Genomic DNA, 27,595 nt, shown 5'->3' with positions numbered 1-27,595 from the left:
TTAACTAATTTTACTAGTTCCAAATTAATATATTCTGAAGCCATTCAATGGCCAATCACAGGTAGTTTTTTTCCTTTATTTAATTAAGAATTTAACATCTTTATTGGGCCTGTAGAAATCATAAGCTCAACTTATTATAAGAAGACCAATGAGTATAGTAAAATGTACCAATATGACATTGAACTGGCATAATATAATTTTGAATCTGAGTTATAGTATTCATGATGTATTCATAAAAAATATAAATGACTATCTGTCAATTATTTATTACTAGTTATCGCCCGTCACTTTGCTCACGTTTTAAAGGTTCGTCGTGAGGTGTTAGGCATAAAAAGTTCTGGTATTTTTCTGAGTATATTTGTTTGGCAGAAAAATATATGCGTGATTAGCTATATGTATTTACTATTAAAAGTTAAATATGTGATTATTACAATAGGCCTAGCATATGGGCCAACCGATGTTAAGTGGTCACCACCGCCCATAGACCTACCGACACTTGGGGATACGACACTGGGAATTGATATGTTACGTTCATTATGCCTATAGTTACACTGGCTCACCCACCCTTCGAAATGGAACACAACAATACTTCTCCTGTTTGGAAATGAATGGGTGTTACCTACCGTGTCTGGGTCTGCAAAGCTCTACCGATAATAAAGAGGATGTGTTTTCAGAAAAAATAACTTTGATAAATAACATTTATTGAAGTAATTAATTGTTACAGTTTCATAGATATATAATTGTCTAATTGAAGTTCGTAGTCATTTTACTAGTAATCTTTTGGATAGTGATATGTCGGCCAGACGTATGGATTTGAACTAAACTTTGGTCTAGCTGGTATAATTTCACTGCACTTCCCTCCAAGACTGAGGCGGACTCAGATATATTAACCTCGCCTTCATTAACAGTCACTAAACTACCAGTAGGTGTATTTGGATGATTTTCATAATTAATATTATTTGTATTTAGACATATTTCGCCCTCTTCGTAATTTATATCATTATGCCCAACATTGACCACTACGAGGTCAGCCTTCACATTACTGTCATCCTGCAACACAAGCTCTCCGGACACTTCCAAAGGAACTTCTTCTGTAACCAAAGTAACTTCTTTATTCTCGTATTCACTATCGATCGATTCTGGAGTACCTTTTATATCGATTTCATTAGTGGCACTTTCTGCATAAATTAAATTATTGTCCATCACGAAAGGTACTTGTTGAACAATTACAATTTTTTTTTCTTTAATTTTTTTCTCTTTATCGTGGCTCCTGAGATGTTTCGCCAAATAACTTTTCTTCTTAAATTTTTCATTACAAATGGCGCATTCATAGGGTTTTTCACCTACAAAAAATGCATTTAATATTTTAATGTTCAATAAATTAAAATATAATTTTTATAAATAAATATTAATACTATCTACTTTAAATTGGCATAAAACGTTACCCGTATGTATGAGATAGTGGTCACGTAGTCGCGCCGCATTGATAAATTTCTTGGGACAAACACAGCAGGCGAAAGGCCGTTCGCCGGTGTGTTGGCGCATGTGTGTACGAATGTATGTCCTTGCAAATCTAAAATAAAGGAGAATGAATTATACAAAGTAGTATTACTTTTTTTAAACTTTTGTTAAATTATGTCGGATCGACAGCGACATCAGTAAGATCGACAGGCATCATAGGGGCGTATTACTAGGGTGATCGAGCAAAGAGGAAACCGCGAATACAAGAACAAGTTTAGTCTACGTTTAAAGTACTTAATACACTTAGTAGGAATTCAGTATCACACTATATCACACTTGGCAACGAAGCGAATGACAGTTCCTGGGATGGAGGTACAGTACGACACAACTTAGATGTCGCATCGGCAAAATTCGTAAAACCGATCACATCCGAATTGAGTACGCCATCCCAAATTATCAATATTTATTTCTCATGCGAATATGATCTTTGCACAAACGTAATAACTTGTAATATCATATGACCTTATATATTCGTCAATTTGACTCGTGGATTTACATGCACTTGCTTTCTCGGACGGGTGAATCCATAGCGACGAATAGCGTCGAATGGCGCGATAGGGAGCTATTTCTATTGGTTGTGTAAATCGGCAGTAATCGGTTTTAATTTCATTCCATTGCATTTTCCGATGCTACATCTAATTTGTGTCCTACTATACTGATCTTATGTATCGTAAGTGAGTCGTCTCTGAGCGCCTCCATCGGGTCGGCTCCGTCGTAGCACGAAGTTAGTCGCGTCGTGACGTCACGATAGTGCTGCCGCCTCGCGGGATTCGTGCCGCGCTTCGTTACGCTAAGGAATTCATGACCGTCGTCGACATATATAATATGGAATGGTCTAAATAAATACTTATTTCTGTTACCTTTTACCACAAATATGACAGCTGTAGGGTTTCTCGCCGGTGTGTGTGCGACGATGGCACGTTAGCGAGGAGCCAGAAGTGAACTTTCGCCCGCAGACGTCACACGTGTATGGTCTTTCACCTATAAAAATGCATGATTCATGTATACGTTCTAATTTGTGAACTTATTAATAAACATAGATTACAACTAATAATAGGTACTGTATATTGAGAGGAGCTTAGATGGCCCAGTGGTTAGAAAGTGTGCATCTTAACCGATGATTAAGGGTTCAAACTCGGGCAATCACCACTGTATATATATGTGCTTAATTGGTGTTTATAATTCATCTCGTACTGGGCGATGAAGAAAAACATCGTGAGGAAACCTGCATGTGTCTAATTTCATCGAAATTCTGCCACATGTGCATTCCACCAACCCGCATTGGAACAGCGTGATGAAATATGTTCCAAACCCTCTCCTTAGTGGGAGAGGAGGCCTTAACCCAGCTGTGAGAAATTTACGGTCTGTTACTTTCTTACATTGTTAAAAGAAAACAAAAGGATTGGACTGTTTTGAATGAAATTTATTACAATTAGTACATATACGACATGCCATGAAATGTATAGGCTATTTGACTGGTTTTTAAAATCCATTTTATATTATTTAGTGGAGATAAAGGAACCCAATAAAAGTAGATTTTTTTATTTCTAGTATATATCTAGTATATATCTAATTTTAATATTTAAATAACGCGCGAAAACGCTACTTGGACAATATGGCGCTGCAATGGGGTCGGTGACGTCACTTTGCTGTATTTTAATCTGTGGTACATATTGTAGAAAAGCAAGGTTTACAAGAAAGTGACTTCATCATAAGCCCGGCCAATCTGGAGAGTTTTGTGACACGTGGCAAACGTTTGAAAAAATGCATTTTTATTTATTGATTTTTGAATAAATTAAGTATTATTTTCAAGTTTCGTAAGTAAATAACCGTTTTTAAACTCATAATATACGCTGATTACAATAATTCACAATTTATTTTTTCGCATTGTCAAATAGCCTACTTTGCACGTATTAAATAATGTACCCGTATGAGTGCGCATGTGGAGCTTGAGGTTGGAGCTCTGTATGAAAGTCTTCCCGCATATCGAGCACGTGTAGGGCTTTTCGCCCGTATGGGTGCGGTGGTGCGTGTTGCGAGTCGACTCGTGACGAAATCTGTACAAGTTTAAATGTCACCTTGAAGTACATATTTAAAATATGCATAATATACTCGAATTTCTTCTTTTCACTTTAAAGATAGGCGCACACCTAGGCGGGCCGCAACGCATAACAAAAATTCTCCTGAATCAGTTTCATACATTTTGTATGGGCTATCGCACACCTCAGGCTGGCCGCAACGGGCCGCATCGCAACGCATTGGCGCATCACTAGCCAGGCGTATTTTTGCGACGATGTTATGCGTTGCAATGCGGCCCGTCTCAGTGTGCGTTAGCAGACGCAACGAGTAGACGGCTGAATGAGTGATGTTCGCGAATTACCATAATTAATTAATAAAAATAATTAATAATACAGAAACCGAATCATCAACAATATTTATTCAGGTATTTTTTTATAGTACTAAAGTTTATTATTTTCTTTAGTAGAACAGTACAAGGAATTGTACGACCTACAACATCCCAAATATGATGATGTACAGAGAAGGAATAATATGGGAAGAGATAGGCGGAATCATAAAACAACATATTGAATAAAAAAAGCTCTTTGTCAGAACTATCCATCTTCTTAGATTGCCAAAACCTGACTGATTATAAGATATTGGATCGCGGTGCGGCCCGATGCGCCTGCTATATGCTTTGGCGCAATTTTGCAATGCGATGCGTTGAGACCTGCCGCGGCTATAGTTTGCGCGAGCCTTAATAACACTATAGTAGCGGCACGCTATGATGGCCGTTTTGACGTTTGCCCGCTCATGAAGTTTCGTATTTAATAAATAATTACATCAAAGGAGCAAATTGTTGTTCTTTATTGTTAATAGTGACGTGCAGTTTGTCATAAAATTTATCGAATGTGATTTCTAAACTACGAATATTACGGTACCGCGAAGATAACTTCTTTTTTTTTGCGTAAACGTGTACGATTTCTGTGTAATGTGTTTATGAAATTATTCATTCTAATTCCAATTTTCGATTTAAATTGATTTAGTTCGAATTTGAAACTTATTTTACATATATATATTTTTAAACCTTTTTAATCAGATACTACTTGCAACAAAAACTTGAAAAAATTACTTGCAAAAAAAAATTGAATATATTATATCGATAATAAATTTACATTTCACATCACTTTAACGTGTCAAAACGGCCATCGTATCTTGCCGCGTATAGAAAAGAATGTGGGAAGAGGTCGCAGCGCTCACCGCTTGTCGCAGTAGTCGCACGCGAAGCGCTTGAGGTCGGAGTGCACGAGGCAAACGTCAAACGGCCATCGTATCTTGCCGCTGGTATAGAAAAGAATGCGGAAAGAGGTCGCAGCGCTCACCGCTTGTCGCAGTAGTCGCACGCGAAGCGCTTGAGGTCGGAGTGCACGAGGCGGTGCGAGGCGAGCAGGCGGCGCGACGGGAACGCCTTGCCGCACTCGCACGCGCACGGCCGCACGCCCGTGTGCCGCGCCGAGTGCGCAGCCAGCTGGCTGCTGTCGCAGAACCTGCGGATACAAACAAAATAAATTTTATTTAAATAAAACGGATTTGAATCGCGTATATTAATCATTTTTGACATCCCGACGTTTCGAGCACTTTACCAGACTACCCTAGTCTACCCGTGACCACGAACGCTGTAAGAAACTCTGTTACTACTCTGTTACTACTCTCTCTGTCACCTACTCTGTTAGAAACATCCCGAAGAGAGTCTCTAAAAATCAGCGTTCAAGCACGGACCGTTACCCGACACCGTCTATCACGACAACCTTGAGAATGCTTTAGCTGGTGGGTCGACTTACCTCTACCAAACGAGTTGCTGAGACTCTTAAGAACGAGATGGATTGCATGAATATTGCGTTAGTTGGGGTGGCTCATCTACTCTATCACAAGGTAAGATATTATTTTTAATTTTGCAAAATTACCCTTGTTATCGATAGTACACATCTATCTTGACAGCATATTTTATTCCCATAGATTTTTCCAACCAACATTAACTAAATAAATCATAGCTCATACTTAATCGCCAATATATTATATTTAAGCTGATCACACAATATAAACAGGACTTAACTGATCAAAATGAAATAAAACTAGTTATAACGGATTTGAATCGCGTATATTAATTATTTTTGACATCCCGACGTTTCGAGCATTTTACAGCGTTCGTGGTCACGGGTAGGGTAGATTCAAATCCGTTATAACTAGTTTTATTTCAATGTGTAATCGCAAAAATTTAAGACAACATTATGATCAAAATGATTTTACGATCAAACATACCAAACGGAATAAAGTGGATCGAACCTTTTGTCGCATATGTCGCAGCGGTACTTCTTCTCGAGCTTCTCGCCGGTGTGCACGCGCGCGTGGCGCCGCAGCGCGCACAGCTCCGAGAACGTCTTGTCGCACGCCTCGCACGCGTAGCGCTTCGTCTCCATGTGCCGCCGGATGTGACGTCTGAATCGGTTGCGTTCTGAAACAGTTTTTAATAATGCACTAGCCGCACCCGCGACATTGAACGCGTTTGAATTTAACAAAAAAAAATCGTCAAAATCGGTCCAGCCGCTCCAGAGATTAGCTGAAACAAAGAGGCAGACAAACAGACGGACAAAAATTGCAAAAAATATTATTTTGGTATACAGGGTTAAATTTAAAACTTCAGCAATTTCGCAGTAAACTATTTCTAACATCACAAACAACAACTTTTGTTTTATGACCTTGAACAAAACTAAATATTTTTAAAAAATAAAAAATCACTTCCAAGTTTTTGTTGCACTCCCTAACATTTGCAATATCCTTCCGTGTGGCATTCATATTTAATAATAATAGTAAAAACCCTCAATGTAATCACGTGGCTATTGGCCAGCGGTTTTCGGAAAGCGCGTAGAAGGGATTCGCGCCGCCCACACGCTTCCATATACGTCTTCGTATTCAGTTTAACTGATACAGCGACGCGCAAATGTTTGCAGGATGTAACAGACTTTGTTCCTTTCGTGGCTACGATGACGAACGTTTATCATAGTGTGAATGTTTGTATTTTATGTTTACGTCCGGAATTAGGATTCCCGGAAATTTTTACTCTGAAGTGCCGAGCAAAAAGTGATGTTCAGTCTCATGTTCCAATTTAAACACTTGACTAATTAATTTGCAAATAATTATTTAGTTAGGTATTTGGTATTCGTATAGCGTAGTAAAGTTAATTATTATTTTATACCTTTTTTTAAACTATGTACCTAATCTCCCGGATCCTATCTGGTAATAGGATAATAAGATCCTCAACCGACTGTTAAGTATACTTTGAAATAAAAAAGAATTTTCATAATCGGTCAAACCGTCTTTGAGATTCGGTAACATACCTACCTACATAAAAAAAGTCCCGACAAATTAAAAACCGCATTTTTAAGTCGTTTAAAAAAAGCTATAAAGCTAAATGAAAGTTAATTGCGAACAAGAAAAAAATTATTTCTCAATTTTAACAATCTAAGTTAAAATAAGGTACCTATTTAATTATTTATGAACAAAAGACAATATGATTATTATCAATACCTAAGCTATTTTTTAGTAAAACTGCTTTTACTACTACTACTTTGCTTTAATTTATCTTATTCAAGGTAAACTAATGAGTTATTTAATCTAACAATAACTAAAATCTGATAATCACAATAAATTAAAAACTTGTCAACATTTGATCTGGCCGGCCTATCCATCAAAAGCCCTAATAATATTAATCGTGGCTCATTATGTACATAGGTAAAACCACAACGCCTTCATACTCGTACTTATCAAAGCATAAAACTGACCGTATTAAAAATGATAAAAGGTTAAATCGTTTTGTCGACGATTAATGTATTCAACATTTAACTATTTCTCCATTTAATTTTTAACGCAGTTGTATTATCAAAATAATAGTGTAATGGGTGTATTATTAGTAGCACTTCGATTACCTTAAACTGTAAAAACTAATTACCTAGATGTAATCATAGCATATCTATGCTATGTATATGATTGTTTATGAACAAATAACGGAAGTCACAGGCAACTACAATAAGGTCAGAAATGAAATAATATCGTATAAACGAGAAAAGATAAGTAATATCGTAGAAACGAATAATAAATTTCAATAAAATAAATAAAAAATCAGTTTGAGAACATACTAAATTGTACATACAATCAAAACTTATAATATTTTTGACTGGTTAAAGATACTGTTTTAAATACCATAGTTAGTATTAAGTACTTTTGTTGCACTGAATTCCAGCACTTTGAGGATTAGTATAAAATAGATAGATAGATAGATAGATATTTATCTAATCTTATAATGGGTTTGTAATTTGAGTAAACGTTTTTTTTAATTTAGAGTAAAGTCAGCATATTTGGAATACACGTATGTTTTTTGTGAATATCTTTAAAAAGAAACGGGGTACTTTGATAAAAAGGCAAGTATGTAAGCGGGCAGTTTTAAATTCATTTTTGGGCAGTGAAATTAATACAAACGCCAGTTTATTACGTGACATGTCAACCACCCAGTTCATTAAAAAACTGCCCATTCATTATTTCAACTTCCTAAGTAAAACTGACCAAAATATTTTTAAAACAACCGAAAAAAATTGACATAAATAAACGTTAAATTATTGGGAAAACTAATCAATTTTAATAATTTAAACTATTAAAACGTAACAGTAATCAGAAACCTAATCGATACGCCCTTTAAAGTGAAAAGCGAATTATTTTCACTATTGGTATACCATATAACTAATCAACATGACATAGTTATTTAAACTTCCATTATTCTTAAAATAATTATAAAATCATTGTAACATTCTAACTCACAATGTCACTTAAAGTTATAAGTAATTTCAATAAATATTTAAGTATTACCATAAATTATTAGAGTAAGTGCGGCATATTTGGAATACATGTTTGTTTTTTGCTAATATCTTTAAAGAGAAACGGTATAGTTCGATAAAAATTGCGTTAAATTATTGGAAGTTTAATAACTATAATAATTCAAAGTATCAATTGTAACAGAAATCAGGAACCTTATCAAAACGCCTTTCAATGTGAAAAACTCCAAAAACGAGATTTGACTTGAAGTGCAGGTTATTTGGAATATAGAATTTTTCGCTTTATCTCACTCCTTTCATCCTCACTATATTTTTATTACAGAAAAAAAAAACAATCTAACGTGATTATCTTACCAATTTTCAATTAAATTTGTACTCAGTTTTCCTTTTTACTTTAATCGACTAATATGAAAGTAAAGTAACAGCCCTAAATGTCCCAGTACTGGGCAAAAGTTTCTTCTCCTATTAATTAGAAGGTTACAGAGCTTAATCCAACACTCTGCTCCACTGCGGGTTGGTGGATATACTTGAGTCGGAATTTCTTTCGGCACATACAGGTATCTTCACAATGTTTTCCTTCACCACCGAACACAAGATGAATTTAAATACAAATTTAGAACTACAAAATTCAGCGTTGCTGGACAATTTTTTGGTTTGAACCCATGACCTTCGTTTAGATCGACGTGTTCCCACCACTAGGCCATCTCGGCTATAAGTAGTAAAATAGAACACTGTTAGCAGTAATAATTTTTCTTAATGTGGATATACACACTAACAGATGGATGTGGTGAAATAATATGGTCTCTGTTTTGAAATTCGCGGTCGGACGTCTGACGTGGTCGTGACAGGTGTTTCTTGTGCATTCATCTTGAAATATAATATAAATAGTCAGTTAAAGTGAAAGAAAAAACAAAATTAGGACATTTATGGAACAAATACATAGTGAGTGAAGTATTCAATATACAAGAAACCGCTAAATCACAGTGTTTTGTGCCTCTTCAATCAACTGTTTGGATCAGCTGATCCGTACGTACCCTCATAAATTTATTCAAAAAGTATATTAACGGGGAAACAATTTGTTTTTAAAATAAATAAACAAACATCAAGTGTCTAAAAAAGTACAGCTGGACTAAGAACAGAAAAAACTAGACGATCTTACAAAACAATTTTATATTTGAAATTACTAAATTAAAATTAATTAATATCAGTGTCATCTATTGGTTATTCTAGGTACTTTATTGTACTTAAATATGGCTAACAAATGTAGTCAATGTGGGAAGTTCCTGACACCAACAGATGGCGCTAAATGTTCTAAATGTAATTCGATATACCATCGTTCCTGTATCAATGTAAGCCCAGACTCCCGCCTTCCTGCGCGCTGGATGTGTCGCACTTGTCGTGCACCGGACAATAAAAACAAGTCCGCGATAACCATGGAATCGCCTACTGCAGAAGAAATTTATACAGATGCGCATACGACAGATAACGGAGAAAAAGCTTCTACGTTATCGTTGGCTGAAGAAATAAGGCTCCTAAGATTTGAATTAATTTCAGTTTCGCGGGAGATGACATCCATCAGGCTGGAATTAGGTAAACTCAATGAAAACATGGTCGATTTTAACAAAAGGGTTGACATCATAGAGGAGCGTATGTCATCTTTAGAGGATAAGTACGCGAATAGTGATTGTAGTAGCACAAAAATCGATGAAACGATACAACAATTAAAAGCTGATTTTAATGAACGTGAACAGGTTACACTTTTAAATGATATACAAATATCGGGTATACCAGAACAGAGCGGAGAGAATGTGGTGCACCTAACTCAGGTAATTGCGAACAAGTTAGGTATCACTCTCGACACTCGCGATATTGTAAGTGCAGAGCGTGTCGGGCTGCGCCGCCCGCTGTTGTCGAGCGAAGACCGGCGACCGCGGCCGCGGCCGATAAACGTGCGCTTAGCGCGCCGATCTTTGCGCGATGACGTTATAAAGTCAGCGCGGATACGTCGAGGGACTGATACATCTGGGGTAACTGAAGGCAACCCGTCTCGTGTTTATATCAATGAAAGCCTGACTAAACTTAACCGCCTTCTTTTTTATAAGGCCAGAGAAGAGGGAAAACGTCATGGCTGGCGTTACATTTGGACTCGGGAAGGACGAATTTACATGAGGCGCGATACAAGTGCGTCCGTTCAGCGTGTTCGTACGGAAAAAGACATTCTAAATTTTTTTTCTACAAAATAAGTTGGTCTTTTCCTTGTTATATAAATTTTAAGTATTTTTATGTTCGATACGTGTTATTTTTTGTTGTAATATTTTTTAAGTATTTCTATTTGTGTTTTATTCTATTATGTAACATTAACAGACGTTCCCCAAGTAATGATATATTTCTATACCACAATATAATATATTTAGTTATTACTAGTGTAGGGTCCCTTACCATGTCATACTTTTTTTTGGCTGCATTTGATAAACTTTTAACTTTAAATACTTTTTGCAAAACATGTTTTGTATTCAATAATACTCCGTTTCATAGTTTATATTACAATGTTTATTCTGAAATTAACTACTTTCACTATAAATTCATTTTTACGATTTACCAGCATAACTATATAAATATGTATGTTTGCATATTTATGAGTATTTATACATATACTATATATAAGTACATTATAAATTCATTTTATTTTCTTTTATTTTTAGGTATTATGTTCTTATATTTATTTTACCCTGCTATTAATAATGATAAAAACAAATAACCTTAAATTAGGTTTGTTCAACCCAGGATCGCTTGGCTCACATCATGAGGAATTTATAGTACTTATGGAGCGTCATAAAGCAGATATAATTGCAATCAACGAAACTTGGCTACGTCCGGGTGAGGATGGCAGAGCCCCTCGAGTGCCAGGCTATAGCCTCAGTCATATACCGAGACCGAGAGAAATACGGTCACGAGGTGGCGGTGTCGGTTTTTACGTCAAACGTGGTATAACCATACAGACACTAGTACATCCTATAGCGCCCTTGGTTGAACAAATGTGGATTGGTATAAGGTTGAATTGCAAGTCCATAGTTATCGGTACGGCCTACCGGCCTCCATGGGCAAATATTACAGACTTTCTTAATGCATTATCAGATACAATTAGCTCATTACCTTATAATGACTATTTATATTTATTAGGAGATTTTAATGTTAACAACCTTAGTGAAACTCATGACTACAATAAACAAATGCTGGATCTATTCTTGTCTACTCATGGCTTAATTCAACATGTTCAAAATCCTACTCATTTTACTGCTAGCAGCGAAACTTTAATTGACTTAATTTGTTCTAACGCAAAGATTGGACAGATTATGGTGGATTACGTGGGAGAATTCGGCGGCCACGCATTTATTTCCTGCGAAATATATATCACAAAAGATAAAATTAAAAACAAAACTATTATGTACCGCCCTCTAAAAGATATTGATCCAGATCATATAACTTCTGCGCTTAATTTAGTAAATTGGCAAGCCATTTCCGGAATTAAAGATATTAATGACATGGTTGATGAGTTTGCTGGGTGCTTGCAATGGGTATTCGATATGCTCGCTCCAAATAAGATTATTTGTATTAAGGAACAACATTACCCTTGGATAACTTATAATGTAAAACTAATGATGACCAGGAGGAATGAAGCCCAGACTCGTGCTAGAATGTCGAAATCACAATCGCAGATCAGTTATTATAAGGATCTAAAGTTTCAGGTAGTACAAGCAATACACCGTGAGAAATCTGCTTATTTTAATCTGCACATAAATGCAAACATTAAAAACTCAAGACTGCTATGGAATAATTTGAAAAAACATATTCATATTAAACCGAAACATAACCATATTATACCACAAAACCTTAATGATCCCAAAATGATAAACAGATACTTTCTTAATATACCCGGTAGCAACTATATTTCACCATTGCTCACTAATTATTACGAAACGCATAAACATAGTACTGGAGTTTTCACGTTACTGCCTTCTAACGAAATTGAAGTACAAAAAGTACTGCGGTCTCTAAAATCAAATGCTATCGGTGTTGATGGCATTTCATTAGACATGATTTTATTGACGCTGTCAAGTACATTATCAGTTATTACTAAAGTTGTTAACACGTCTATAATGACATCTACATTTCCTACCCAGTGGCAGACTGCACTAGTGAGACCCATCCCCAAAAAAGAAAATATAAGTGAACTCAAGGATTTACGACCTATAAGCATATTACCTTGCATATCAAAGATTTTAGAAAAGATTGTCTGTAATCAACTGACAGGTTATTTAGAATCTAACAATATTCTACCATCCTTGCAGTCAGGGTTTCGAAAACATCACAGCACCACGACAGCTTTATTAAATGTAATAGACAACATTTTATGCGCTCAAGACGTAGGTGAGATTACAATTCTCATATTATTGGACTTTTCTCGGGCTTTTGATACTATAAATAGATCATTATTTTTAACAAAATTAAAATATTACGGATTCACTATTGATACAATAAAATGGTTTAAAAGTTATTTGGCACATCGGAAGCAAATTGTGGAGGTGCTGAACGATAATGGCTCAAGAGCTATTTCTGACTGTTGCCCTGTTAACAGGGGGGTTCCTCAAGGTTCCATATTAGGGCCAATTATCTTCGCACTATACTGTGCCGATATAGTTAATAATATTAAACATTGCAAATACCATATTTATGCTGATGATATACAGATGTATATATCATTCAGGCCTGCGGATTTTAATTTAGCCATATTACAATTAAATGAGGATCTAAACCGTATATCAAATTGGTCAGACTCACATAACCTTATATTAAATCCAACCAAAACTAAATACATTATACTAGGAACAAAAAATCAAATAAACCGAATCAGTCATTTAAATCCACTCATACATATCAATGGTGAAAAAGTTCAACGCGTCACAGAGGCACGGAACTTAGGTTTATTAATTGATGAGAATTTACGATTTGAGAAACATGTGGTTAATACAGCGCGTAATTGCTTCTATAGGCTTAAGGTACTATACAAAACAAGAGATGTCCTTAGCGTAGACATGCGAATTAAGCTATGCGATTCTCTCGTGCTGTCTAAATTTAGCTATGCTGATGTTGTTATTGGACCAAGACTACTTGCACGAACAAAGAACATTATTCAACGTGTACAAAATGCCTGTGTCAGGTATTGCTTTAAAATACCACCCCATACTCACGTAACTCCTTATCTTAATGACGCACGAATGATAAGAATGGAATATCGCAGACAATTACATCTTGCGACCTTACTCTTTGGTATTGTCCAACATAAAGCCCCTATATATCTTTACAATAAATTGAGATGGTTAAAAGAAATAAATACACTGTATCCTACAAGAGCGTCTTCGTACTTGCTAAGTGTGCCACCACATCGAACGGTGAACTTTCGTGGTAGCTTTCGATATGCAGCGACGAAATGTTGGAATAACATACCACCTCCCCTTTTGCACTCAAAAACCTTGTACACGTTTCGTATCAAATACAAGTTATATTTATATAGTTTGCAACTACATTCGTCATAAATACTATTCTTATTAATTATTTATTATTATTTTTTTTTATTACTTTTACTACTCGCTGCAACTTGCTATTTTTGATACAATTTATTTTTATAATGTCTAATTATTATTATTATTTTTTTTTTTTTTTTTTACTAATTCAAAACTATTATTTTATTATTTTGGCGGTTCGCTTTGCATTTACTTTAAAAACTTGCATTTATTTATTGCTATTAAACGACAACCTGAATTATAATATGTAAGTATATAAAGTATTTATTTATATAATATTCTTATTATTTTACATAACTATATTAATTTTTTTATTCAACACTTTGTCACGGCTCGTCACAGTCACAAAGGGTACCATTGAAAATCAGCGTTGGGTTTTAATCCAACATAAAAGCTGAATGGTTCACCTTTTCGGGAAACATCGCGATTGCAGACATCATAAGTTAAGACTTTGTTTGTTTATTTGTATAAATTTTGTGGCATTTGTTATATTATTATTATTTTTTTTTTTTTTTTAATTTCCTTTAAATGTTTTAAGTTTTTTTTTTTTTTTTTGTTTTCTTATAGTCACTAGTTAATGTTGTTAGTTAGCTAATGTTAAATATGATGATGATTTGATTTGATTTTTTTGTGTTTTTTTTTTTTTTGATAATTATGTTTGCAATGTATGTTTGTCCCGAATAAACATTTCTTATTCTTATTCTTATTAAATTCTGGCTAAGAACCTAGAAGATGAGGTGCCTTTTTTTATTTTTATTTTTTGGGAAGATAGTAGTCCGTGATAAAGGAAAGTTAGCATATTTGGGATACTTAAGGTAATGTGGAACACCTCAATATCTAGAAAAGTATAAACACTATCATCGTTTTTTTGCTGTTAACATAAAGTAATATGACACACGAATCCATTAAACATTAAAATCAGGCCATCAACTTGAAATTCCGGCTACCAGAACTAAGAAATAGAAGTGCATTTTAATTTTTTTTTTTTTGGGAAGAAAGGAGTCAGTGATCTTAATTTACATTCAACAATAGAATTAATGCAAAAAAGTTTCATCAAAACTAATTATTTTTCAGTTTCAAAATAGTAGGTATCTTTTCTATCTATCTATCAGAATCTTACTGTAAAGACAAGGCTGTATGGTCTAGTATCATTGCCTATATCAAATCAAGATGAATTAAAATTAAACCCTGCAATGTGACATTTATGTATTTGTTTACATTTTTTTGCAACTTTTCGGCAGTTTTTTTCGCTTGCGTTAGCTTTGGTTGACACACGTGTTAGTGAGATATCTGTGTTTTTATATCAATTCTTTGTATCTATTTTGTGAATTTTCAGTGCAAATAGTTTAATTTTATGGTTTCTGGGTTTTACTAACATAATTCGGTTTCGGTAAGTGTTATTTTTCTTTTGATTATAGATATAGTATATTAGTTAAGTTACAGTAGTTAGTGTATAATGGATGTCGATCCGCCTCCCGAACCGCCTGATCCCGGGGGTTCGGAATTACAATCTGATCCTTCAACATCCTCTTCTCGCAAACGCTCCGGCGATAAGTCTTCTTGCTCTCCTGACTCTTCAAAGAAAACAGTAATCCACCCATCTACCGCTAGTCCCTCTATCCAGAACGTTTACGTTAATCCTTCGTATATTGATGGCCCAAAAAGTTACACGGATGACGACAAAGGTCCCTTCATTGTCCACGTCTCTCGGGAAGTAGCTGATCCAGCTGCAGGCAATTCAATTAGAGCCATTAAATTCGGACAATTTCTTCATAAGCACAAGATTGGCTCTATTATGAATGATGGTGTCAAAAATGTTGGAAGAAACAAAATAGAAATTCAGTTTGCTTCAGCACAAGCTGCAAATAGTTTTTTAAAGAACCCAGTCTTAGCATTGTGTAAGTATACGGCTAGCCTTCCTACTTATAACATTACCAGAATGGGTCTAATAAAAGGCATCCCAGTGGACTGGTCTATGGAGGATCTTATGGAGTCAATTGAGCTTCCTCATGGATGTGGGGAAGTAATAAAATTGAGGCGTCTTAACCGGAAGACTATTAACGAAGGAGTTGTGTCTTGGATCCCAACTCAATCGGTAGTCATAACTTTTAAAGGTCAAATCCTCCCTAGCAAAATATACTCATTCCATACATCCCTTCCCGTTGAAACATACAATCTCCCCACAATAATATGCTTAAACTGCTGTCGTTATGGCCATGTTCGGACTCAGTGTAGATCTACTCCCAGGTGCTTTAAATGTTCTCAATCTCATACAGGTGATTCGTGTGAGGTTACTAAAGACAAGGCTACATGCTTACATTGCTCTGGCAAACACTTTGCCACAGACAAGGATTGCCCTGAGTATTCTCGTCAGCAATCAATTAAAATTGTAATGTCGCAAGATAATGTTTCATATATGGAAGCTGCCTCTCGCTTCCCCAATGTCCGTAAATCCTATGCTGAGGTAGCTAAAGAGTTGTTCTCTACTCCTACATACGTCCCACCCTTCCCTGGTCCTTCAAAGTCCACCTCCAATCCTACTATATCTTATAGACAAACCATTGTCCGCGCTTCCGCCCCTAGACTTCCGCAAGGAAAGGGGTATGATAAACATGCACATCAGGCCATAGTTGGCAACTGCCCCTCCTCTTCTCCTAATGGTTGCGCTCTAAATGTTCCTCATCCCTCCCCACCTAATAATAATCCAAATTTATTGGAACTACTCACCAAAATTCTCCTAAATATCCTCAGTACATGCAATGATGTCCCATTACCGTCCAACGTTGCCAATGATTTATCCCAATTATTTACCATCCTTCAAAATGGCCCCAATCAGATTCCTTCAATGGAATTGTCAAAGCATCCGTCCTAAGAAACCTGAACTCCTCTCACTTATCAATTCATATAAACCTGTCATTATTGCCATCTCTGAGACATGGTTGATTCCTGGTTCTCGTTTTCGGGTACCGGGTTTCTCCTGTTTGAGGGATGACAGAAATGATGGGTATGCTGGCTGTGCCATCTTGATCAGGCACTCCATTCCCTTCTCCCAAATTCCCTTACCTCCTTTTAGCCAGCACATCAATGCTGTAGCTATCAAAGCCTTCAACATCTCCTTTTTGTCTATTTACATTCCTCATCCTAGTCCTTCACTTGCTCCTGAATTACACTCCATTTTTTCTTCCCTCCCAAGCCCTGTTCTTGTTATGGGGGATTTTAATGCCCACCATACATTATGGGGTTCCTATTTCTGTGATGGATTTGCCCCCTTGTTGGTGGACATCATTGATGATGTAAATTTTTGCATTCTCAATGATGGTTCGCCGACTCGTAGGGTTTATCCTAATCAGAATCCTAATTCTGCTATTGATTTATCCATAGCCTCCCCGTCCCTTTCCTCTCAAATATCTTGGAATATCCTCCCATCTACGTTTGGTAGTGACCATTTCCCTATCCTTCTTTCATTAAACAACAGATCCATTGCTCCATCCAAATCATCCCCACTTCTAAAATATAGGCTTAAAAATGCTAACTGGTTAGGATACTCTAACTCTATTGATGTCATGTTAAGCTCTCTCCCTGATTTTGTGAATGGTGAAAATGCTCTTGCTTACTACGAGCTTTTTCTTAATATTATTAAATCCTCCGCTGATTCCCATTTCCCACAAAAAAATCTTAATAAAAAAATTTGCATCTCTCCGCCTTGGTGGGATGAAGAGTGTAATTCCTTAGTCCAACAGAGATCTGAAGCCGAAGAGTCATATAATGTATCTATGACTACACAAAATTTTATCAAATATCAGCATATAGATGCCAAAATTAAAAAACTATTTTCCAGAAAGAAAAAACAGGGATGGACCAATTTCTGTGAATCCCTTAGTCCTCGGTCTCCTCCTCAAACAGTTTGGAGAAATCTTAAGAGATTTCGTCGCTCCCTCGATTCTGATAACCCAAACGCCTATAATCCGTCCGTGTGGCTTAATGATTTTACTACCAAACTTGCACCCCCCTTTGTTCCATGCCAGGATAGTTTTATAAATTTTACTCAATCATCTACCTCAGATGATATGGATAGTCCGTTTACTATCTCAGAGCTACACACAGCTCTGAACGGACTGAAGGACTCGTCACCAGGGGAAGATGGCGTGCCCTACTCTTTTATAACAAACCTCAGCGATAAAGCTAAATGCGTCTATCTGAATATAATTAATGCTTTTTTCTCAGCAGGAATCGTCCCGGAATCTTGGAAGTCCCAAATTATTATCCCCATACTCAAACCAGGAAAAAGCCCTTTGGACCCCAATTCTTATAGACCCATTGCTTTATCGTCTACATTAGTGAAAGTTACTGAACATCTTATAAAAATCGTTTATCGTTCATCGTTTGGAATGGATAATGGAAAGCAGGAATATTCTCTCGCCCTCTCAATTCGGCTTTCGAAAGGGTTTGAGCACTCTTGATAGTCTCAGCATTCTCACGACAGACATTCGAATAGCCTTCTCTAGCGGAGAGTACCTCGTGGGTGTTTTTCTAGATATTTCTTCGGCATATGATAATGTTCTTCTTCCGGTACTCAGGCAGAAGCTGCAACAGCTGAGTATCCCTCCGAGGATAACTCATTTCATATGCAGTCTGCTATTTTGCAGATCAATTTCCGTTAAACATCAAAATCGTGTTCTTCCCCCCAGGTTTGTCTGGAAAGGTCTCCCGCAAGGATCAGTTCTAAGCCCTCTGCTTTATAGCATTTATACCCATGATCTCGAATTGTCAGTGAATAACTTTTGTAACATACTTCAATATGCTGATGACATTGTTTTGTATTTTAAATCTTCATCTGTTCAAAATTTAACTTTGCATCTAAACTCTGCTTTACATTATCTTGACCTATGGCTCTCTGACCATGGCTTGTCTTTGTCTATTGAAAAGACTCAGGCAGTTGTTTTCACTAGAAAAAGACAAATTCCGGTCTTCGACTTATTTTGTGGGGATCAACGTATCAACTTTGTCAACAAGACGAAATTTCTAGGCATTATTCTCGATAACAAACTGAATGGAATTTTTCACTCTGAGCATGTTATTAAAAAATGTGAAAAGGCTATTAACGTCCTTAGAGCAGTCTCAGGAGTCTGGTGGGGAGCTCACCCCTATTCTCTCAAACTACTGTACAATGCAATAGTTCGTAGTCATTTAGACTACGGACTGTTTGTCTTAGAACCCCTAAGTAAATCCGTGTCTGAAAAACTCAACAAAATTCAATACAAATGCCTCAGAATAGTCATAGGAGCCATGAAAACTACTCACACTAACGCTCTGCAAGTTGAATGTGTTGATCCTCCGCTTCAACTGAGAAGACAATTTTTATGCGACCGTTTTGTAGTAAAATCTTTACAGTTATCCTCTCATCCTCTTTGGTCCCGTCTAAGCGAACTGTCCCAACTCTGCGTTCGCTCTAGAAGCACTTCCTTATTATTAGATAGTTTCTTAAAATTTACAACACTCCCACACCCTATCTTAAGGTTCCAGTCAAATCCTCTTTTTTCCACTCCATTCAGATCTCTAGTCTATAATCCATCTATTATTACAGATCTTGGTCTTGTTAAAGGGGCCCCTGATTCAAACTCTAAATTTCAAAGATTTCTTCATCAAAATTGGTCAAATCATTTACTTATATTTACTGATGCCTCTAAACTATCCCCTGACAGCTGTGTCGGCTCAGCCTGTTGGATACCCAAATTCAAAATTGTTCTTCAATTTAAATCCCCTCCTGAAACATCCATCTTTTCTGGTGAAGCAATTGCAATTTTAGAAGCCATCCTTTTTGCCCACTCCCATGACCTCAAACACACTTTAATTTTGACAGACTCTTTGAGTTGTTTGTTGGCTATTAAGGAAAACCCGTTTCGTAGTAGTCGAAAGTTTTTCATCATCCTTAAGATTAGGGAAGCATTGTTTTCCTGTCATCAAAAGGGGTTGGAATTATCGCTTGTCTGGATACCTAGCCATTCTGGTATTCCCGACAACGATACTGCAGATTCGTTTGCTAAATCTGCTATAACAACTGACTCACTTGATCACTTTAAAAATTCTACTCAAGACTTGTGTGCACTAGCGAAAACTTATCTTGTTAAATCCTGGAACTCTGATTGGGAAGTATCATCAAAATCTAAAGGTAGATTCTACGCAACTCTACAACCAGGTATTCCAAGGCGTCCTTGGTTTTCTCATCACAGGCAAGCTAATCGTTGGGTCACCACAACTATCTGCCGTTTACGCCTTGGACATGCATGTACGCCCGTTCATCTTTGTAAAATTAGAGTAAGAGATCACTCTTTGTGTGAATGTGGCCTTGACGAAGGTTCCTTATCCCATATACTGTTTTCTTGCCCCAAACTCCTTCATCCTGTATACGACGTTCTCCCTCCCAAAGTTCCTCGCCCTATTAATGTTGAATGTTTGTTAATGTGTGTGTTTAGTCCACTTTGTAAATTTTTATGTAAATATATTGAGCGTAATAAAATTAAGTTGTAAATATTTTTGTGATCGTTCTTATTTGATGTTTTAATAATCATTTTATATGTTTATCTAATTATGTATATATTATTGTATTGTTTTAGGTTATGGGTTAACAGAGAGTCCACTACTATTGTGCCCTTAAAATTAATTTAAGCCTGCAATCTCGACTGCACCGTTCAATCTCCATCGTGTCTTCTCCATCGCACGTGACATTGGCGAAATAATCTGTGCCCTCTTGGCACAAAGAAAAGCCATAAAAAAAAAAAAAAACTTTTCGGCAAGTTTGTTTTATGAATCATTAGTTTTAGATTTAACAGTTTTTGCAACTTACTTTTAGTTGGACTACTATTTTGCGACATTGCTACTGACCATTGCAAATGGAAAGTTTAGTTCTTTCCACCATAAGACAATTAAAAGGAAATTAAATAGTAAGTATGTTTATTTCTCTGCTATGTTTTACATTTAATGTAATCTTTTGTTGGGATTTTTTTTAATATTAAAGTGTGGAAGTTTTAATTCATTCTTTATACCTAAGTTACCTATGTAAAATTTTGCGTATTTTGTGATACAAGATTAAATGTTGTCTGTTACTTTGCACCTTTGTACAGATGTGTACAAGACCTTGTTGATCTCCCTTAAACAATTTTAAATAAACCAATCTATTTAAAATTTTATAAATGTCATACAATTTCTATTCTCTTGACAAAAATATTGAAGAGAAAGCTCATCATTGTACTCAACGGCTTTCTTTATTGTTATTTCCTATGATTGTTATTGATATTCCTTTCTTTTAGTAAAATAAGTTTACATTACTAATACAAAGTAAGATTAAATTCTTAGAGGAAGCATAAATTAATAATGTTATTTTTGAATTGATAAGACAAAAAAATTAACTAAATTATTAAGCATGTAATTTAACTATTTTTATTTTCTTTTAGTTTGGAATTCAATAGCAGCAGATGTATTTGCTCGAGATTTAAAATGTGAAAGTAAAGTCCTCACTTAAATAAAAATATTTTTATTTTGCATATGTAACTTTTTGGTATTGCTAATATTGCAATTAGAATTCAATCCAACACCTCTGATGGAATGTTTTATGAATTCCACAATACATATTTCAGTATGGATTGTATTTTCTATCCAGTAAACTTCTGTTGACTTGACTTATTAAAAAGTCTCATAATCTCTACAGGTAGACAACTTGTCAAAAGTTGTATATCAACCATGCTGGCAAAGGGCTGATCAGACCAGCTGGGATTGGGTACCTCAAGCAAGCTAGACCAGGAAACTATCAAACCTTCCTGCAAATTTTCAGAGGAAAATCTCAATTGAACATCAATCATAAGAATAATAAAATTATTTTATTATAAACAAAAGGCCTTGTTTTTTATTAATCTTGGTATTGTATGTCCCTATGGTATTTAGTAACTGTATTAATATGACTCAATATATTTTATTCCTTTCTTCATCTAATTTGTTATAATAATATTTTTGTATAATAAATTAAGAACTGAAATAATTTTTTTTAAACAAAAAATAGATCTTAAACATAACAAAAATAGATACAAAAAAAAACCAAAGGCCAACATTTTTATTATTCTGACTGGCTCATTTACAAAAAAAAATGCAAATATGAATTATGCAATTAACTTAAAAAATATGATCTTAACTCTGTTAAACTGATTTCATGATGGAATTAGGATCTGGGTATAAAGATTCTTCTCAAGTTAAAAGACAAACTTAAGTTTTAGCTCATTGATTTTGTTTTAACAAATTAAAAATAAAACAAAAACATAATAAAATGATTGTATGGGTTTGGAACCACACACCATTTAGAATTCATAGTTTTATGGAAACCAGCTAGTTTGTGAGTATCGCGTTTAGGTAATGAGAATGACTTGTCTGTTTGAACGCTTTATTGATACTGACTCAATTATAACAATGCTTACATTTATATTTGCTTAGGAATGTGAAACAACAATGAAATTATGTTAATGTATGGGTGAACCCATGCAATGATATTTATTTTAATTTAAATTTTATTCTATAGTACCTCTAAGGGTTAAATCCCGGGGATGTCTGTGTGTGTCCCGCACATATTGTTCTGTGTAATCACCTTCACAACCTACACATAATCCACAACTAAGAATTAATTGTTCATTCACTCTCGATAGCACTTGTGAGTTTGACTTAATCTGGTCGAAAGCCCAAGTGATTTTCTCCACTAACATTTCACGGCTTGTGATTTCGCATCCACTATACACCAATGTTTTGACGTGTCCCCATAAATAAAAATCTAATGGCGTAATATCTGGCGACCTAGCGGGCCAGGCACGAGGGCCGCCGCGCCCAATCCATCGACCAGGAAAATTGTTGTTTAAAAAATTCCGGACTTCACGAGCATTATGCGCTGGCGCTCCGTCATGTTGATAATACATAACACGTAAATCAGCGAGGGGTATATCTTCCTCTAAATCTGTGAGAAAACGCAGGTATGTTTCTCCATTGAGTCGCTCCAAAAACACAGGGCCTAGTAAAGTGAAATTTACAATTCCTGCCCACACATTGACGCTAAATCGGTGTTGAAAATGATGAGGTCTAGTTTCGTGTGGATTTTCATGGCACCACAAATGCTCATTGCGAGAATTGAACAAACCGACTCTGCCAAATGTTGCTTCGTCAGTCCATAAAATAGTTGGCCTCTCGTTTAGCACCCAGTTACAAAAGCAACTCGTGCGGGTTTATCGGGTTCGTTTAATTCTTGGACGCGAAGAAGGTGAAAAGGATATTTCCCTTCATTGTGTACAACACTCGACGCGAAGTATTGCGATATATTAAACCGCCGGGCTGCATCGTTGGTGCTCGCTGCTGGATTGGCTTCGAAGAACTCCAGGATGTCTTCTTCCTCTCGAACTGTGCGCCTTGGCGGACGACCACTATCTCTTAAAGGAGAACGGAATTGGCCGTAATCGCGTAATCGCTGTGTGGCAGCTAGCATTGTCACGCGGCTTCGAGTAGGCACATTTGGAAATTTAATCGCATATTGACGACATGCTTCTGAAACGTTGTCATCGCATTTCGCTAAAATGCGAACCATTTCAGTATATTCGATATTGGAATATGGCATAGTGAACTTATTAACTGAAATCAACGGACTGAAAACTGAAATTAGCAATAAGAACACGTTGCGCGGGCACATCAAGGCGTAAGACTGCGACGGCGCATCAAAGCGTTAATTACGTCAAGTCAAGCGTGTTAACTCGGCCCATTTTGTGGGTGGAGCTAAAATCATTATAGACTATTTTTTAACTGTTTTTTTTTTTCATTGCCGTATAGAGTTTTTAACATAAGAGAAATCAATTTTAATATTTTTAATTTTGTATGAAAGTAAAAATTAATGAGTTATGAAAAGTCATAAAACAAAAGATGTTGTTTATGATGTTCTCAATCTAGCCCTGCGAGGTTGTTAATGTTTGACAAATAACCCTGTATATACCGTGTATACAATATGCATTGAGTAAAAAAGGGCTATTTTAATATTAAAAACAGACACTCCAATTTTATTACATGTATAGATTACAATGTTATATTCATCTCATTATTTGATAGCCATAATTAGAAACATAAACTCAATTTTTAAATTATTATTATTAAATATATTTTAAAACAAATCATACCTGTAAAGTCTTTAAAGCATTTATTGCATGTCCAGTGGGTACCCTTGACGTGCAGTGCCGAATGTATGTGAAGATCTTCTTCAGAGTTGAATGAATCTTTGCACTGTCCGCAAGCAAATGGCGGTAGTGTTTTACCACTATGACATGTCAGGATGTGCGTTCGCAGTGTTTTAGATTTCAGGAAATTCTAAAAAAATTATTATAATGCATATTTTTCTTAGTGCATACATACAAAACAGATAGATACAAAAAACTTTTATTTATATATCTACATCAAAATATTAATGCGAAAGTAACCCAGTCTATCAGTCTGTTGCTCTTTCACATTGCTAAACCACTAAAACCAATTTTATAAAATTGTTTCATAAAGCAAGCTCAATCTTCAAGGAAGAATGGTCTATATTGTTCCTTCCAAGCAAAGCTGCGGGTAACAACTAATATAGAATATTATAGACTAAACTTTTGTAATCTATATATTGCACCTAACAAGAATGAGTTACAAAAGAAAAAAGAAACCTACATAATACTCTACAGTAAAAATTTACAAATGTAAAACATCTTACCTTAAAACAATTGTTGCAATTAAATCTTTTCTTTTTTGCTTTAAAACTTTTTTTATTGTAATTTTTTTCTTTATCTGAAATTAATATAATTCATAATTTAATTATTTAATTATTGATTTTATTTGGTTCCTCAACAATATGTACACTGATTATAATGATATAATATAACAAAATATAATAATTACTAATATAACAATTACTAAAAGAACACAGCAATAGCAAAAAGAAAACAATCAATCAATCAAATTATTTACATGTTAATTAAAAGGGAAAAATACTATGTAATAAATCTATAAATAAGAAAGGATTATTATTATGAAGTAAACTCAAAATATTTCATATAAATGACTAAAACACCATACCTGTTAATTCCATTGTAGCCTCAATTCTGTAATAGAATTTTTTAAATAATTATTTAGTATAAAGAAATATAAAATAATAGACAACTAACTATAATGTCAGCCTTAATATAATTTGAGTACCTTTTATCCTCATCTTTTACAGAATCATTGTCATAAAAGATGTCATCCTCTAAATATTCAATTTCTGTAACAATATTCAACAAAGAGTTTTAAAATGTATATACCGCAATTATTAATTAACATGACTATTAAAAAAGACCTCGGTATTTTTTAATCTATTGTAAAAAAGTGATAAATTTAAAATAATACTAAAAAAAAATTAGCTATAACTAATACATGGCCACAATATATTTCTTAGAATTTAATATAAATTATGCTAGCATTCTTGCCACCATTCCACGCGGTCAAGATTTATACAGTAACTAGTTTTAGTTCATATTTGTATATATATATTTAAGCATTTAATGTTGTTAATTCTTATGTTAATAAAAAGTAATTATTAATTAACCTTCATGTTCTTCATTAATTTCTGTTTTTAGATCTTGTTCTTCTTTTAGCAATGTTTCTTCTTTTATAGTATTAATTTCATTCTTTTGCATTCGATTTAATCTTACATCATCAAACATTGTTTGTGTTACCTGATCCACTTTTTCTAAATTGCTGCAAATGCAAATGCTAAATGTATTTGTTTAAATTTATTATAATGACGATTTAGTAATACCCCTGAGCTTACCTAGTCTCGTAACTACTTAAGTTACTCTTACATTTGTCTTTTAATAAGGACCTCAAGATGTTGTTTGTCTTGTTACATTTGAGCTTGAATTTATAGCAATGTAAAATATCACCTTGACATGAAACACATATTTGTAATGGAAGGCTTTCATCGGAAGAAACCTGTAATAACATGTATTTGAAAATATTTCTCATAAACTTATATTTGAAAATGTTATTGTTAATGTTTTGATATCATATTTCATTCATTTGTACCACATACCACAGCTGTAATCAACTGTCTTATATTTAATAAATATGTCAGCACCCTTAACTGACTTTTGCTTTAAAAACTGAAGCCGAGACCACAACTGGGACAAATGACCAAATATATAAATTATTAAAAGTAAATAAAAACTTACTTTAATGGAAGAAATAGATGTAAACATATCAGCTAAGACATCACATCCAACTGTAGACATCAGTGAAATCATGTTATTTTCAGCCATTAGGCATATTCGACAAACATATTTTATATCTATAGATATCTCTGGGCTTGATGTAGATTCATTTTGAAACATATTTTTTGCCACGACTGTTTTACTCTGATCTACATGTTTGTTATATACTATGGCAGTTAGGGGTATTTCATTTTCTAAATCATTAGAACTTTCATTGTTTTGATTCGACATCATTTTCTCTTCAAATATCAATTATCTTAAAACTAAGAGAAACGTAAGACGTATGCTAATACGTATGTTTTAAGGTATAAATATTGCGATTGGTGAAAGCATTTTGGAAAAACTGTATTTAATGCACTAGTACAAACAATTTGTTTTCGATTGTTTTGAAAACACCTAAGTTTCTAATTAATATTTCATGTTATTTGAAAATAGTATGTGAAGTGTCGTTTGATACTGAACTATACACAAACCACAATGTTGTACAACCAAAAATTTTAACGGCTTCTCACAATGTAAACTAATCTCAAATAAAACTTAGATTTTCTAAAATCTATCCAAACATCGAATTGCGAATTATTTGACTTTTGTCAGTAGATCTTCCTAGTTTTTACCATAGATAATACATTATCTGTAACTGACTATTAAATAGTCAATTTGAATTTTGTCTTCAATTGAAGTTGACAGTAATTGACATATTATTTTTTTTAATTTATGAATTCTTTAAAAAGCATAGATTTACATCATGAAGTCTTCAATATACTTCATTATAATATACCATTTTTTATATCAAACCTCACATATTGTCGGATAGTAAGAGTAGCTAATGAAATAAATTAATATTGAAGCAGTTTAAATATTGACAACAAATCAATAGTAAACAGAATATAATTACCAAAAAAATACTTGGTAAACATGTCTGGTTAGCCGTTATCGTCGCTTTATTAAATGTATTTAATATTTATTAAATAATAAATTGTCCATACACTAATAAGCATACGACTTACTTTCTTTCACAACTTAAAAAAGACTTTTATAAAGATTTTTCAGTTAAAAACTTTTTATCAAAACAATGAAATGCAGTTCTCAGACTGAGCCACTACCGGTATCTATATAAGTCGAAATAAATTATATGGGCTATATGAACTTAAGAAATATAATCGTGATTGTAAATTTATCAATTTTTGTTAAAAAATATTCTAAATTATTTAAACAAGTTTGTCAAACAGCTGGTTTGTTGCATATTAAAAATAAAATCTTAAAATCTAAAAATAAAATGAAAACTACTTGGGACATTATTGTGACGGGTAGCAGCGTCACCGGT

The 27,595-nt window shown here is 34.6% G+C and overlaps 1 protein-coding gene and 1 long non-coding RNA gene across 2 annotated transcripts; one reads left to right on the top strand and one right to left on the bottom strand.

The window, feature by feature from the left end:
• Positions 1–684: 684 nt before the first annotated feature.
• LOC124532102 (zinc finger protein 345-like) lies at positions 685–26,922 on the bottom strand. The gene is made up of 13 exons (XM_047106784.1): positions 26,233–26,922; positions 25,833–25,993; positions 25,608–25,759; positions 25,220–25,283; positions 25,100–25,125; positions 24,738–24,811; positions 24,175–24,361; positions 5,863–6,031; positions 4,902–5,066; positions 3,448–3,578; positions 2,382–2,502; positions 1,446–1,573; positions 685–1,343 (listed from the first exon to the last, which is right to left on the bottom strand). Exons 1-13 carry the CDS (start codon positions 26,503–26,505, stop codon positions 745–747), a joined length of 2,250 nt encoding a protein of 749 aa, XP_046962740.1. The 5' UTR covers positions 26,506–26,922; the 3' UTR covers positions 685–744.
• Positions 20,785–21,868, top strand: LOC124532108. Its single transcript, XR_006966624.1, has 2 exons — positions 20,785–20,925; positions 21,690–21,868. It is a non-coding gene; the product is annotated as an uncharacterized LOC124532108 (long non-coding RNA).
• Positions 26,923–27,595: the final 673 nt, after the last annotated feature.

This window comes from Vanessa cardui, chromosome 8 (assembly GCF_905220365.1).
Source record: "Vanessa cardui chromosome 8, ilVanCard2.1, whole genome shotgun sequence".
NCBI lineage: Eukaryota > Metazoa > Arthropoda > Insecta > Lepidoptera > Nymphalidae > Vanessa > Vanessa cardui.
Note: the sequence above shows the minus strand (reverse complement) of the source record. Positions and strands in the feature narration are given on the sequence as shown.